This window comes from Chenopodium album, chromosome 14 (genome assembly GCF_948465745.1).
Source record: "Chenopodium album chromosome 14, dcCheAlbu1.1, whole genome shotgun sequence".
NCBI classification, from domain to species: Eukaryota; Viridiplantae; Streptophyta; class Magnoliopsida; order Caryophyllales; family Amaranthaceae; genus Chenopodium; species Chenopodium album.
The window spans coordinates 42,549,368-42,565,804 of record NC_137847.1 but is presented as its reverse complement, the minus strand read 5'-3'; the positions used below and the strand labels follow the sequence as shown (position 1 = coordinate 42,565,804).

General features: G+C 37.4%; 1 protein-coding gene across 1 annotated transcript; it reads right to left on the bottom strand.

The window, feature by feature from the left end:
• Positions 1-4,869: 4,869 nt before the first annotated feature.
• Positions 4,870-6,179, bottom strand: LOC145578090 (uncharacterized). Its single transcript, XM_081635484.1, has 2 exons — positions 6,129-6,179; positions 4,870-5,604 (listed from the first exon to the last, which is right to left on the bottom strand). The coding sequence occupies exons 1-2, from the start codon at positions 6,177-6,179 to the stop codon at positions 4,870-4,872; spliced, it is 786 nt and encodes a 261-aa protein (XP_081491610.1).
• Between the last annotated feature and the right edge of the window lie 10,258 nt (positions 6,180-16,437).

Below are 16,437 nucleotides of genomic sequence, written 5' to 3'. Positions count from 1 at the left end.
ACTAACCATCCCTCCACTCCTCACTCCTCTTATAGTTACCTGCTTGCCTTGTCACAATAATGTATCTTATTGGTATTAATTCAAGTTCAATGTATGTATGTCAAATGTAGCTCATGCAAGTTGCTTCACATGCATTTTGCTTGATGCAAGTTGTTATCATTATTTTATTAATATTTTTGTAATTCTGCTAGAGTTTGTTAGGAAGGTTCTAGAATTAGTTAGTTGGAGTCCCTTCTAGTGAACTGCTATTTGACGCCCGCAAATTACTCAAAACGCCCGCAAAATTACAACGAAATTACCACTCTACCCTTGAACCACTCTACCCTAAACCATTCTCTTCAACTCCCTTCAAACCAAAAAAACAAAAAACCACCACCACTTTCACCAACACCCAACCCCCTTACCACCACCACCACAAGCACCCAAAAACACCACCGGAGAACCGCCAAGATGCCGAGGACGAAGAACGTCGGACGGTCGAGGGAGGAAGACGGCGTGCCGGAGGAGCAGGTTCGGTTTTTTTTTAACGCTTGACCGAATCGCCCAAAATAGGCGGTTTACCCATGGTCAAACCGCTCAAGATATCCGGTTTGACCATGGTCAAACCGCCCAGTGAAAACGGTTGACCGTGGCCAAACCGGATTCCCTGGGCGGTTTGACCGTGGTCGAAACGGATTTCATGGGCGTTTTGACCATGGTCAAACCGCCCAGGATATCCGGTTTGGCCACGGTCAACCGTTTTCACTGGGCGGTTTGACCATGGTCAAACCGGATATCTTGAGCGGTTTGAGCACTGGAATTTAAATTATTATTTTTTTTTAATTTAAATTTATACTAATAATATATTTGTTTATTAATTGTTTAGATTAATTTTAATATTTGTTTAGTAAAAAAAAAATATTTATTTGAAGTTCACGTTTTATGTATAATTTAAAAAAATATTAATTATATATATTTGTTTAATTTAAGTTCACGTTTTATGTATAAGAAATTAAATAATATGTTCGTATATGTTTAGCTTTATTAATTATATGTTTAGGAAAAAAATGATATTGTATATGTTTGTTTTTTTATATGTGTAGCTTTATTAAATTTATGTTTAGAAATAAAATAATGTATTTGTGTATTTGAATTTTAAAATAATTAGGTGTATGTTTAGATAATCAACTAGTATAGTTTTATATTTTACGTTGAGTTTAATTAATATATTTGGTAAATTTTAGTTTATATATTAATAGCATTATATTTAGGAAATTAGATAAAAAAAAGTAATTGCATTTATATTTCTATATATATTAAATTTATTGAATCGTATACCAATTACATTTATTAATTAAATGACAGCCACGAAACATGAGGAGGTTAAACATCGAGTTCACACATGTCGAAGGATCAGGTCCTCGACATACACGATCTCGAGGTGTTGATGCTTCTGTTAGGAGGGAGAGGGCAGCTTCTCGAGCGGCGGATGATGACATGTACGATTATGATCCTGATCATGACTACATGGAGGATGCCTCGACTTCCGCAGGAGGCGAGCACGAGGAGGCGCCATCAGGGGTTTTCGTCATGCAAGGTAGAGGAGGGAGGTTTGTGGCTTCTAGTAGTGCGAGTACGAGCACTGGCCGTACTCGTAGGTCTCGTGCTGCTCGAGACGCGGATACTACTTGGCTTGTTCAGGAGGCGATGCCGGGGGGTCCAGTTGATGGGAGTCTTATTCCCAGCTACGCGGCTCATATTGCGTCACGTATTTGGGTCGGACAGGATCGTGAGCCGTTGAGGTGCCACAGTAGGATTCAGTGGTGCAAGTCGCTGCAGGAGTGGGAGACAGAGTTGAGTGCTGATTTACGTGAGCGCGTTAGTGTCACTGGACTACGACACTTGGCGTCTATCATGCATTCCCACATTGATTGGCCTCTGATCTCTGCGTTCGTTGAACGGTGGCAGCCGGATACGAACACTTTTCACCTCCCTTTTGGTGAGATGACCATCATGCTACACGACGTCGCTTACATTCTTGGGATCCCCGTTGACGGGGACTTGGTGGACATGGTCAGCGACAGTGCGTCTCTTCAGGCTGATTTTCAGGAGTTGCTGGGGTTGAGTAGGGATGAGCTGTTGGTGAAACCAAGAGCAGTTTGGGAAAACGGTGCTGTTGCGGTGACTACCATTTATGAGCGGTGCAAGTTGTTGGATCGGGTTCCCGACGTTCAGTTCATGGCTTTCTTTGTTACACTCTTCGGTAGCACCTTATTCGTTGACAAGAGTGGTAACCGCCTTCTTCCCTCCTGCATTTTGGAGTTGAAGAAGCTACTGACGATCTTGACCGTTACTCTTGGGGGTCAGCTGCACTTGCTTTCCTTTATCGTCAGTTGGGTATCGCCTCCCGTGTTGAGTGTAAGGCCATTGGTGGTTGTCTCACGCTTCTCCAGGCATGGATATATGAGTACTTCCCATCCTTTCGGCCATGTCAGGGAGCTTTGGTGGTACAGCCTGGTGAGGCTCGTGCCTCGATGTGGGATACTAGAGCACAGTCCAGGGATGAGCACCGACTCGCATCATTTCGGGCCCGACTTGATCAGATGACTGATGCTGAGGTATGGTTATTGTTTTATTAAATGTGTAATATTGTTTAACGTGTTGTCATGTAACGTAACATTCTTATTGTTATTGCATATGCAGGTTAACTAGCGGCCCTACTCTCTCACCCCTGCGCAGGACGTCCCGAGGACCACTTACATGGGCTGTATACAGTGTCGGGACATCGTCGAGCCGTATAACCCAGACAGGGTCTTACGGCAACTTGGTCACGTGCAGGGGATACCGCTCCCTGGTTTTGTCCCTGACGAGGCGTATAGACCTGCTAATGTCCGGTCGTACAACGTCACTTTTCGGGGTCAGGTCTTATGGAAGAAGTTCGGTCCTGGGAGCTGCTGTCTCGGCTTGCATGTCCATCCACCTCTACTAGATGAGATTCCCACATGCTCACCTGACTATTTGCCATGGTTTTTTACGTACTCCCATCCTCGGCTTATCTGCGATACTGCGGAACTAGCCCCTCCGGCAGTTCCAGAGAGGACGAACACTGATTACGTAAGTATTTTATGAAGTGCATCATTGTATTATTTTATTATTGTACAAAATATTATACGTTATGATTATTTGCTTTGTATTTTGCAGTGGATGGGTCGTTCCATGCATGTGATTCGGCGATTCATTGCAGACACGGGCGGTGAGGTCACCCCAACAGTGGTTGAGGCCCAGGAGCTTATTGCGGCGTGGGATGCAATGATGAGAATGTAATAGAATTTAATGTAATTTTTAATTATAACTAAAATTGTAATTAAAAACTAATTAAAACTGGAATTTAAATTGCGTTTTTAATTACAAGTAGAATTTCTATTAATATTATGCCATGTTGCTATCCTACTTGCATATCGTTGGTCCCAATCTTGGACGCTAAATTCACGAACGTCATACCAAAATCCGGCTATTGGGGGAACAGGGAAATTAGGAGACATTTGCAACCGCACGTAGTGATAGTTCCCCACCGTTAGTAGTGCAAGCACCCTACTCGGGCCCGTGGAAGTGGACGGGGCACTCCACGGTAACACAGTGATGCATGGATACACACCTACACCATCAATGCCTGTACCGAATAGCATAATGACAGCGTTGAACAGATTTGCGATCGGGAACAAGTCTTGAAACACTGCCATCCAATGGTCGCCTGTGCACCTACCACCAGTCCACGTGATACGACGAACCTCATTTTCCAATTGATCACCGTAAATGTGAGAGTAGACGTTAGGATGCTTGGTTATCTCATTCGCAATCACAGTCCTGGCCAATATCCATTCCTCCTGGTTACCCCAAAAGAATTCTGCAACACAACGAAATCCGCAGTTGCCATCACCGATAGGGTCTACCCATCCTTCCAAATACGGCAACATGACATTTGGAAACCAATCGACGTACAAAAACTCGTCGATGTTCATCTGATTACCTGTAAATACATCATCAACGCATTAATTACAATTCGCCATTCATTACGTAATGTACAAAAATATTAATAATAATAACAATTTATACCAGGTGGCGTCCTCATGTTTACAGATTCATTTGATATTCCACGACCGGAGCTGGATGTAGAACGACCCCTGCTTCTACCACGACTTCGCCCACGACCACGACCACGACTACGACTGCTCGGAATGTGCTCGAACCCACTTGCATCCCGTCTAGTAGACGAAGACCACTGTTGGCCTTGTGGTCGACCCCTGGTTGTCTCGTTTATCTCAGGTTCTTCGTAATCTCCTTCTTCAGGGTGAAGCTTCGCAAACAACACTCGGTTCACACTCCGCACAAAACCGGGGTCGCGTTGTAGAACCTCATCAACTAGGGATCTAAATTGTGCAGTGTCCTGTTCCGACTCATCAGCAACAGTATGAATGCCTACACCATCCCCAATGACGAGAGTCTTCCAAAAAGGATGGACCTGATCCAAATATAAACCCGTGCCACCCTGAATCGAGGTATATATGGTACAAGCACATGGTAGGCCGTGTGTCATCAACAACGCACAACCACATCGCTCGTACACATCATCAGATAACTCTCTCATCCTGGTCACCTCATGCTTCAGAATTTTGAGACCGTGGAAGGACATATGGCCACTGAGATTGTGCAACGGCATGCCCCTATACTCCACTCCAATTCGTCGTCTGGAGTCCTCCAAATGATGACGAATTCCAATAAGCAGACCCTCTGTGGCGCGGTGCACACGACTGAATATTGAATCCAACGACCCTCTGGAACTACCGAGCCATTGTTTAAGCACAGAATGTTGGCTCTCCACCCTACACGTGTTCACGTTGCCAAAGTGCAACACCTGATTCGTGGATAAGTCCGCAACATATTCGCCATCTCTGGATGTGCCATAAAGGCATGGGTGACAACACGTGTGTCGGGGTCAGCAGCTACCCAACTAACGTACTTGTGCTCGTTGGCCAAGTGAAGAAACTGGTTTACGACATCTCTCCCTTCACTATCATCAACCCTTAAACGACTTCTGAAATTATAGATGTGCCTCATGTTAGGGTTCTCATTGGGATACGCATCTTTCACAGCTGCCATTATGTTACTAGGTTTTGCACATGCTGAACTCATTTGTCGAACCAATTGCTTTGCAGCCGGACTTAAACCACTCACTTGTCTATGACCCTCTCGATAAACCATCATAGGGTGGTTGTGCATGCCATGCAAACCAGATACAGGAATTATTTTCCACCCAAGATCATCTACCACACATGTGATCTTGATCCGAAAAGGACATTTGATACCCTTTCTTTTTGTGTTTTTTCGTACAGCATTCTCCATATCCCTGTCTTCGGCTGTATTTCTATGGGCACGATCGCACTTCAGATACTTGACCGGCCGACCATCTCGTTGTGTCTTATACGAAGACTTTGTAAGGAAAAAGCCGCAACCAATAGAGATGTTTTGAGCCCATTCAAAGGCCTCTTCAAAAGTTGGGAACATCGTTGACGTTATAAAGACTGCACTGTAGTCAACTCCATCACCCCCATAATCCGGCAATGACGCCTAAACAAAGAAATAACATGAAATTTAGCATAATAACCATGATAATAATGGAAATAAAAAACATAATAATCACAACAATGATCACAACTTAATTCTACTTATCATAAAAATAACAATAATAGTAGTAGAAATAATAACAATAATAATAGAAATAATAATAATAAAAATATTAGAAATAATAATAATAATAGTAATAATAATAATAGTAATAATAATAATAATAGAAATAATAATAATAGAAATAATAATAATAATAATAATAATAGTAATTAAAGCAAAGAGTTTTTTAAAAAAAAAAATACAAAACCGCCCTAGAAAACCGGTTTGACCATGGTCAAAACGCCCAGGAAAAGCGGTTTGACCATGGTCAAAACGCCCAGAAAAAGCGGTTTGACCACGGTAAACCGGTTGTCCTAGGCGGTTTGACCATGGTCAAATCGCTTTTCCTGGGCGTTTTGACCATGGTCAAACCGGTTTTTTCGGGCGGTTTTGTACATTTTCGGCGAGAAAAATTAAAAATTTACCTCACCAAGTGGGTCCGGCAGGGTGGACACCCTGCTTTCCGCCTCCGACATGTAACCAGGTGGCGATAGTGGTGGTGCTGGTGGTGGTGGCGGTGGTGGTGGTGGTGGTGGTGGTGGTGGTGATAGTGGTGGTAGTGGTGTTGGGTGTTGGTGGTGCTGGCGGTGGTGTTGATGCTGGTAACCGTGGCGGTGTTCGGTGGTGGTAGAGTTTACTTTAGCTCGGTTTTGAGAGTTAGAGTTATGAAAGGGATGGAAGATAACAAATAGAGTTGAAGAGGGTAAGAAATAGAGTCAAGGTTAATATCGTAATTATTTTGTAATTTTGCGGGCGTTTTGAGTAATTTGTGGGCGTTTTGAGTAATTTGTGGGCGTTAATTGTTCTTCTTGAGCTCTTAGAGCATTCAGTTAATAAAAATTCTTTAGTTCTCTCTTTCTTTCTTCTCTTAATATCCTCTGTTCTTCATTTCTAAATATGGTATTTGAGCACAACGCTTGATTCTTGGAATTTTTCTTCGTTTTCTTCGATTTTTTTTTTATTTATTTTTTTTTTTTATCAATTTCATCTTCTGATCTTCTTGTTCTTTTCGTTTGATCTCTGTTCAATTTCTTTCGTTGCATTGAACTTTTGATTTTCTATTTTCTTTCGATTATCTCAATTAAATCATGGCTGCAACTTTTGAGAACACATTGAATTCTTTATTGAATTTTGGAATCAACTACAATGATCCATACTATTTGGCTAATGGTGATGATCTTAGAATGCAGTTAGGTAATTGTGTTCTTACTGGTTCTAATTACATTAATTGGTGTAGAACTGTTCGTATGGCATTAATGGCTAGAAATAAGCTAGGTTTTGTTGATGGTATACTTCTTCCTCCTAGTTCTTCTTCTATGATCATAAAAACTTATTGAGAAATGACTATATGGTTATGTCTTGGATTCTGAATTCTATGGAGAAAAACATTGCTGAGAGTTTTCATTTTGTTAATTCATCTGTTGAATTGTGGAGTCAGATTAAGGAATGTTTTGGTCATTCTAATGTACCTCAAATCTTTGTGTTACATAGAAGTTTAGGTAATATACAACAAAATGATGCTAGTATTGCAGAATATTTTGGTAATTTGAAGAAGATTTAGGATCAGTTACAAATTCTAGAAGGCATACTAGATTGTTCTTGTGGTGTTTTGAAGAGTTGTAGATGTGGATTGTTAAAGAAGATTTTGGAGATTAAAGAAAGGAGGAAATTAATTCAGCTTTGATCTGGTCTTAATAAAGTAATTTTTTGAGTTCTGAACCTTTGCCTAATGTGAACAAGGCATATTACACTCTGCAGCAAGTTGAGCAATAGCATAAATTGACTACTATTGCATCTAGCTTTGAGGCTAATACTTTGCATGCTATATGAGAGGTCCTTCTAGACCTATGAATCAACCTTAGAATGCAAGTTATTCTCAGAATCCTATGCATTTACTTGCTTAGTTACAGAAGAAAGAGATCAAGAGGTTTAGATTTGATCTCTTTTGTGATCATTGTAATAGGACAGGACATACTAAGGATTAGTGTTTCAAGCTGATTGGTTATCCGAATTGGTGGACTAACAAACTATAAGGACGATTTGCTCCTAAGGTTGCTGCAAATGTCAGTCAAGCAGCTGGCATTTTAGGTAATGTTCCTAGTGAATCCAGTCAATCTAATACTACTGCTGAGAATCCTGCAATGAATCCACAAGTAATTTCTACAGTCTACAATGATGTCATGAAGATGTACAAGCTGAACAATGAAGGATATGTTGTAGACAATCCATTAACAGCAACTATTTCAATAGTCACTTTGCAGGTACATCTATCACTTCAAATGCTTTTCATACTAGTAGCATGAATTGGATAATAGATACAGGAACTTCAGATCATATAGCTTTTTGTTTGGCTTTATTTGCTTCATTAAACAGTCTAAAAACACCAATAAAAGTTGTTTTGCCAGATGGTTCATTGAAACTAGTTACTCAAGTAGGTGATATTAATTTGACTCCTGGTATTCTTCTTAGGAATGTTTCGTATATACAAGATTTTAAACACAATTTGCTTTCAGTTGGGAAGTTGCTTGATGATAATCATTTGGTTGCATTTTTTGAGAAGGATAAATGTTTGTTTTAGGACCTTACATCTAAGGAAGTGAAAGCGATTGGTGCACGATAGTTTAATCTATATAGAATTTCTGTAGATGTTGCAAATTCTATTTCTAGTTTTAGTTCTAGATGTAATAAACATAATGCATGTTCTAAATGTTGAGAACAATGCAATTTCTTCTGTTTTTGCGACTATAAACATGAATGTATTTCATGCTAGACTAGGACATGCTTCTTCTAGAAAGCTTAAACACATGTCAAGTTTATTTGTCTTTAATAAAAAGTGTGATTTAGACATTGAAGCCTGTACTTTAGCCAAACATCATAAATTGACATATCATGTTTCTACTTTTCATGCTGCTAATGTAGTTGATTTGTTACATGTTGATCTTTGGGGTCAATATAGAACTCCATCTCTTAATGGAGCTACTTAATTTTTTGACAATAGTTGATGATCACTCACGAAATACTTCGGTTTATCCGATTCACAATAAAGCTCAAGTGTATTATGTCCTTAAGTATTTCTTAGCGTATGTTGAAACTCATTTTCAATAGAAAGTTAAGACTGTCAGGAGTGATAATGGTACTGAAATTGTACAAGATTCATGTGCTATTTTGTTTCATGATAGAGGGATTGTTCATCAGAAAAGCATTCTAGGAAATCCACAACAAAATGGAAAAGTGGAGAGGAAGCATAAGCATCTAGGTGATTAGATTTCGTGCAAATCTTCCTCACAAATTTCGGGGTGAGTGCATTCTTGCAGCTGGTTATCTCATTAACTTACTTCCTAGCTCTATTTTGAATTGGATCACCTTATGAAATTCTCTTTTACAAGAAACCTACTTATGATCATATCAGAACCATAGTCTGTCTTTGTTTTCCTGCTCAAAAACCATAACACCCCAATAATTCTCTCTTTAAACCTATAAATACCTTTAATATAATCCAAGAGAATTACTAACGTGCTACCGCCACGTGTTCAAACGTTAAGGCTAATTCAGAATTTAGCAGCAAAAAACTAGTTCAATTAAATTAAAGTTCCAAACCAACGATTAAGAACCAAATTAAATCTTACAAGTTGAAACCATTAAGGCCCTTATTCAAAACCCAATAAAAGTGGTAAGTTAGTCAAACGGAGTTAAATAAATTCAATTGCAAGAAATATCATAAACTATAAATGATAATTAAATCTCCACTCAAAATTCCACCACCTTGATGCTAGTTTTGAACATGTATAAACCTGTGGTTAATCTGCTCCCCAATTTTACAAGTGTAAAGATTGGATCATTACAGGGTCATTGAAAGGCGAAGGCCATGACCAAGGAAAAGCACACAAAAGCACGCAACAGCAACGCTGAACACATACAAGCTACGAAATATAAAAAGAAAGTATTCCTAGCATGCTACAAACAATCAATTATTATACACAATTTAATTAACGACTCAAACATTACTAAGACTTCACTATTTTCATTATAATCATTGGATTAAGCAATAGACAAGGTTGTCCTCCCATGTTCCAATTTGGAATATCAATAAAAGAAAAACCCCATATCTCCTTTCGAAAACATCAATAAACATCCAATGGCGACGGGCGTGACTCCGTGGCTATAGCTAGTATGAGATCTCATCTAACTCCTTATAATTTTTAAAAGCATTTGAAAACAAGAGACTCGTAGATCAGACGACCTCTAAAAAGTACACGGCTAATACCTCGTGAATCCTAAACCCTGATTGTCAATACTCTAGATGTGCACAAATCCAAAGTTTTATTGCTCATCCATCTTGCACTTTACGTATTTATAAGTTTAGACTTGGTGATGACTCATATGAAAAACAATGTAAATAATTCAATTATCAATCATTCAAGCAATTCAAGTTTCCAATTCAATTCTTGATTCATTAGTGACAAGCAATATTTATTATTGGATCCTTTAACTACCTCGGTGTATAAACACGCTAAGTGCATTAAGGCACCCCAAATCCTTAACCTCATCTTGTAAGACTTTAATTCTCGCTTTACTCATTCCATTTTAATAATCATGAACGAGTAATAAAATAATTCATTCCACATACTCACGTATCTTTGCCACTAAGCGCATCTTGCAAATTAACACATAAATAATATTTACAAGGTAGATCAATACACAATCTACGGAAATCACAATGTATAACCAAACAATTAAGCCCAGTCTTCTCTATACATGATACTAAGTTCTCAAAACATCCCTAAACATGCTTCTAAAGGCAAGGTTTCATTACTTGCATGTACCTTGAATAAACGAGTTGAATTGGTTGGCCACTTTAGAAGCTAAAAGTCGCCTTCTACGAAGTCCTCTCCTAAACCAAACAACAAGAACTAAATCAACACCCAAGAAAATAAATTTACAGCAATACCAAATTATTAAAACCTCTTAAATCATCAAAATAATGCCTTTTAATTACTCCCAATAGTCAAGGTTAATAATTCAATAGTTCAACTATAAGTTTATATGTCAAAATCATGAAAATATGGCTTATAACATTAAATTCCAACAAGTTTAATTCACCAACATATGCTAAAAATTTGTTTTATTAATAGCTTTTGCAATTCAAAACATTTATACTTTTCATGTTGCATACATTATTGTTTAAAACATGTAGAAGCATTCTAAACCTTTATTTTTAGCTTAAAAACAATAAAAATCAGATTATATAAAATCTGGAAATTAATTTAAATTATAAATTTCAAACATTTAATGATCTAAATTCATAACACAATAAGTATGATAGTATATTATACACATTAAAACTTTAAAATCCTTTAAATAAACAAAATAAAACCCCAATTTCATGACATATAAAATCTGAAAATAATTTTTAAGTACAACATTATGGGTTTTGTCATCATGAAACCATAGAATAGATAAATAACTTGCTTAACACGTTTTCAACCCCTAAAACATGAAAAATCAACATTTAAACCCTAAATTTTATACATACATAAATCTGAATTTTGTATCATAAATAAAACATAGTATACTTCATAAATTTATAATCTTTTATAACCCGTATACATAATCAAACCATAATAATTAATAATCAAACGAAAAAAAATAAAGATTGAAACTTTACAAGAATTTAAGCAAGAAATGAGAGAAAGATAGAAGAGGAAGGAAGGTGGAGGAACCGGTGGTTCGAACAACATCAAGCAGCGGCCGTAGGGTGGCTCCGAGTGGTGGTGCAGCAGTTCACGGCAGGTAGACTACATGTTGGCAGGTAGTCTGTTGAGGTTAAAGTGGTATCTGGGAGCTTAGGTTAGATTTAATTACCACTAAAGCCAATTAGCTTAGTGTGTCTTAGGCGCCTAAATTCAAAAGGTTGTTAAAAATGATTTTTAAAACTTAGTATGTTTGAAATGATTTATTTAAAATATTTATGAAAATAATTTCGAAGTTTGATTTGTTTACTTGGTGAGATTGGGTAGACTTAGGAAGGGAATGCATGCATATTTAATACTTCATGTTTCATTTAATTATCATATAAGGTGTTTATTTTATTATTTAACATATTGCAAATGGTGTTTAAATTGATTTATTTTTTTGATGTGCTTGTGTTATGCTCTTTGAATGTTTGTTGCGTTGGGTTGACGTAGAGAGGAGATAAGCAACCCAGTTTTCATGTCTGAGAATGAGAGAGACACTCAGAGTGAAGATACTCTTGAAACTATGGAAAAGATTATAATTCCGAAGCTAGACCAATATGAGGAAGATTACCAAAACTTGCATGTGTTTAAGATAGCGTAGAATAAAAATAATAAGATGAAAACTTACAAGAGAATTTTTCACGAGTATACTCTTATTTCATTTCCGGATGAAGATGATCTTGAATGGATGGCACCGGAACTTGCGGATCCAAATGCTGGGAGAGCTACTAGAAACCCAAATCCTCTTTACAAGGCGATAATTATTGAGGACTCGGAGGATGAGAATGACCCTGATTTTGACATTAGCACTTATTGTGAGAAGAAAGACAAGAACGCTAATGTGATTCCTTAAGAATTGTACTTGTTATAGTGGAGTTAGTATGAATAAGGCATTTGTCATTTATAATGGTTATTAGAACCTCATTCTAGTTCTGATTTTAATAAGTAGCTAGAGCTACAGAGCAATTGTTTAGGATTAATACCTTCATTTGAGTTTGTAGACACCTGATTGTGTCTCCCCAAAAACCAAACCCAGTGATAAATATCTTTCACGTTATTGATTATCAAACGAGGTGAAATGTGAAAGAGTCTCGTGATGCACTCGTTTTAATAAAAATTCTTTTTTCTGTTTCCGAAAATATTTCCTTTCGTACCTTATTTATGGAAAATGTCCAAACCAATTTAGTTTGGTCCATAATACAGGTTTAATAATAGTGTAGTTGGATATGGCTTGAAAAGAGCTTTCCAACGATATATTAGACTATCTCCAATGGTAAGACTCAAATTTGAGTATTGAAATACAAAATGAGTTGTTTTTTTACCTCCAATGGTGATATCATACTCACTTCTCAATTTAGCAACTCATGTGAAGCCTAATTTTCCAATGGTGAGACTCTCTAAAATACACAAATGTCACTTTCAATTATGGCTCACCAAATCCATTTCTTTTTTATTATCAAATATTGTAAGATTAAAAAAAAGGTAAAATTTAAATAAATTACAAAATATATTAGAATATTGACAAAGGGCCCACACCTTTTGTCAAATGAGACTCAAAGTTAAGTATCTAAACTTAGCAACTTTCTTTTGGAGTTGCTAAGTTTAGATACCAACTTATTGGTATACATTTCAAAAAATACTCTCTCTCTCCTAAAAATACTCACTTGAGTCTCACCATTGGAGAGGGTCTTATAAGTCTAATTCCGATGAATAATGAGGAAGTTATGGCCAAAATACTAAATTGGGCCAAAATGATTTTATATGGCCCAATGATCAAGTGGAGGGCCCATTAATTATTATTTCTAAAGTTATTAGGAATTACTTTAATATTCTAGAATAATCCAGAAGGTTAGTTTAAGTTCTAATGGAATTAGGATTAATAATTATACTATTATATTTTAGTTAGAAAAGATAATGATTTTAATTTGGAATAAAACAAATATTTTAATGATAAACTATTCTTAAATTAATGATAAGCACGGAGTCTAATCATCTAATTATATTTGGGGAAGGACTCCGTACAGTTGCTTTATTGTAGCCGCACTATTGCGACGCAATAGGGTTATCGCATCACAATAGGCCTACCGCATCGTGATAGGGGCTGTTTTACTTCAAGTCAAATTCTGACTCTTTGCTAAACGTTCCGGATATTTTCTCTATAAATAAGGGCGTTATTTCCCCGTTTTCAATGGTCAACAATCATCTAATTCTAGTTCTCTTCTCCCTCAAAGCTAGAAGCTTGTTCTTTCTTCCTCTTTCTAAGCCTTCCCTTTTCAAAAACAATACCGCATTCACGAGTCTTAGATGCACCTAACCAAGCTCGAAGTTGCCTTCGCCCAAAACGTGAAAGGTTGATAATTTCTGAGGGTTTGGTCCCAAATCCTTATTTCAATTATTTAAATTAATTGTTTGATTTAATATTTTATTGAAGTTACTAACGTGTGTATTGTTTTGATAGAAAGAGATACGAGGCAACAAAGTGAGTAATTTTATTGCTCTATTTCTTTAGAAAGCATGCTTAGATTATTTTGATTCTTAATAGCATGTTAGGATGTTATTTATTGTTTTCTAGTATCATGTTTAGGTTGCTTCCTATTTCTTCTATCACGCTAGTATCATGTTAGGGTTAAAGCTTTGATTTTTAATGTTTAGTGACATGCTAGGATTTGTTATTAATCTTGTTAGTATCATGCCTAGGATTTTGCTAATATTATTATGCTTTGTTGAGATTGTTATTATGATGATTGTTGTTATTATGTTGCTTGATATTATTGTTATTGCTTCATCACGCCCTCTCTTGTTGGATTAAAGGGAATTTATACATGAAATCACGCTTAATAAGATAATTAATAATTTTGTTTAGGCTAATATGATTTTAATTCAAGTGATCGCCAATAATAGATTTGTTTGTGCATTAATGTTCAACCAACATAATTAAACAGGTTTAGGATTAGTATATTGATTGTATGTTAGTCAGAAAGCGCACACGAATATGAGAAGAATAAAGTAGAGGCCTATTTAGAGCAGGTTCAATCTCTTTTAGGTTGGATTTGTACTTTGATCTCCGAATATACAGTCATGGTTCAGAACCACTATGGAATTAACGATCTCATGGATCGTGAAGGGGTGTAACCTTCACCCTGTGAACGGTTTACAAGTTCCTAAAACTTGTTGGCGACTCTTTTGCTTTATCTTCCTTCTCTTTGGACGCCACCATGCTTAAGTGTATGATCACAGTGGGGCTCAAGTGTGGGATGCTTGAATTATTCCCTACAGAGTTATAATAAGAGTTGTTATTTTATTTTAAGGGTTCCATTTTACTTATATTCCTGAGTCAAAACAAGCTAAATTTTTGTGAACTTATAATTTTGAGGCAAATTTCTTTGGTTATGAATAATTTGAGTAATAGAGTAAGAGTGGCGCGGGATGGGAATTATTTTCTTAACTTTATTAAATCCTGCGTATGAATTGTGCTTATATTTGTATGATTTTGCTTGGGACAAGGGGTGCAAATCCAAGGTACCCTTTTGAACCAATTTATGTGGTAAAATTTAATATTGTGATTGAATGAATATATAAAAATGATATGAAATTTCGTTTAAATTGGAGTGCATATTTATTCTCTTTCAGGCGTAGAACTTGAATGGAAAACAATGCTGCCTTAGCTGATGCCATCCGTTTGTTGGCTGAGAATTTGAATCGAAATCGGGGAGACAAAACCGATCCCCAAGCTGAAATGTTCAAGAAGTTGGCCTAAGTTAGGTCACCAGTTTTTAAGGGAGGTGTCGATCCTACCTTCTTGGAAAACTGGATTCGAGAGTTCAATAAGCTGTTTGTGGCACTGAATTGTCTTAAGGGTATGAAAGTTGACAAGGTGCTATGTACCTTAAGGATGAGGCTGGCATCTGGTGGAGAGATGATACTGAAGTAGTTAGAGCTAATCCCAATTTCAGATGGAAGGTGTTTAAGACCGCTTTGAGAGACAAGTTTCACCCCCCATTTCTGAAGAAGCAGAAGGCTCAAGAGTTTATAAGTTTAGAAATGGGCCAAATGTCAATCTCGGAGTACTACAATAAGTTTATGACCTTTGCTAGGTTTGCTCCTGAGGTTGTACCGACTGAAGAAGTGAAGGCTCAAAGGTTTGAGCAGGGATTGACCAAGCAGTTACAGAAAGACTTGGCTAGGAAGGTTTTTAAGACCCTAGACAAGGTATATGAGAGGACTTCACTCATGTACCATATGAACTCTAGGGATATGGGTGAGAGTGCTAGGACTGGGGAGAAAATGAAGGACTTTGGGAAACCTGAAAACCAGGGTAACTTTTAGAGGCCTAGGTATGGGAACTCATTCGAGAGGGGTAACCAAAATGTTAGTAATTCTTCTAATGCTAACAATGGGGAGAGGAACTACCATTGCAAGAGGTGTAGGAGAAACCACCCTGTGAGGGATTGTGATGGGAATTTAGTGACTTGTCGGTTCTGCAATAAAAAGGGGCATAGGGAGTATGAGTGTTACACCAAGCTAAACCAATAGGGAAATGGTGGGAATACCTAGTAGAGGCCTAAAAATTTCCACAACTAGGGAGGTAAGGGCAATGGTCAGAATGGGAAGTTCAGGAATGGTAATGGCAATGGCAACAATAAATCTAAAAATGGCAACAACAACTCAGGGAATGACAACAATGGTTACCAAGGAAGAAACAACACTCCCGGACGCTTGTTCGTGATGAGCAAGGGAGAGGCTGAAAGGTCCTCTCATGTAGTTACTGGTACTTTTTCTATTCATTCTGTCCTTGTCAACACCTTGTTTGATTCTAGAGCAGCTTATTTACTCTTTCATTTCTACTTCTGTTGTGCGCAAATTAAACTTAACTGAGTTGAGTCATGTTGATGTGTCAGTGAGTCTGCCTACGACAAACTTGTTCATTGTAATAAATTATTCAAAGGCTTGCCTTTGAAAATAGGATCGGAGAAGCCGTCTTTCCATCAAATATTATTGA

Excerpts from the sequence above, each read along its gene's own strand:
- LOC145578090 (XM_081635484.1), bottom strand. The coding sequence starts at position 6,179 with ATGTCGGAGGCGGAAAGCAGGGTGTCCACCCTGCCGGACCCACTTGGT. Across the intron at positions 5,605-6,128 it reads TGCCGGACCCACTTGGTGAG|GCGTCATTGCCGGATTATGG; the intron begins GTAAATTTTTAA and ends TTCTTTGTTTAG.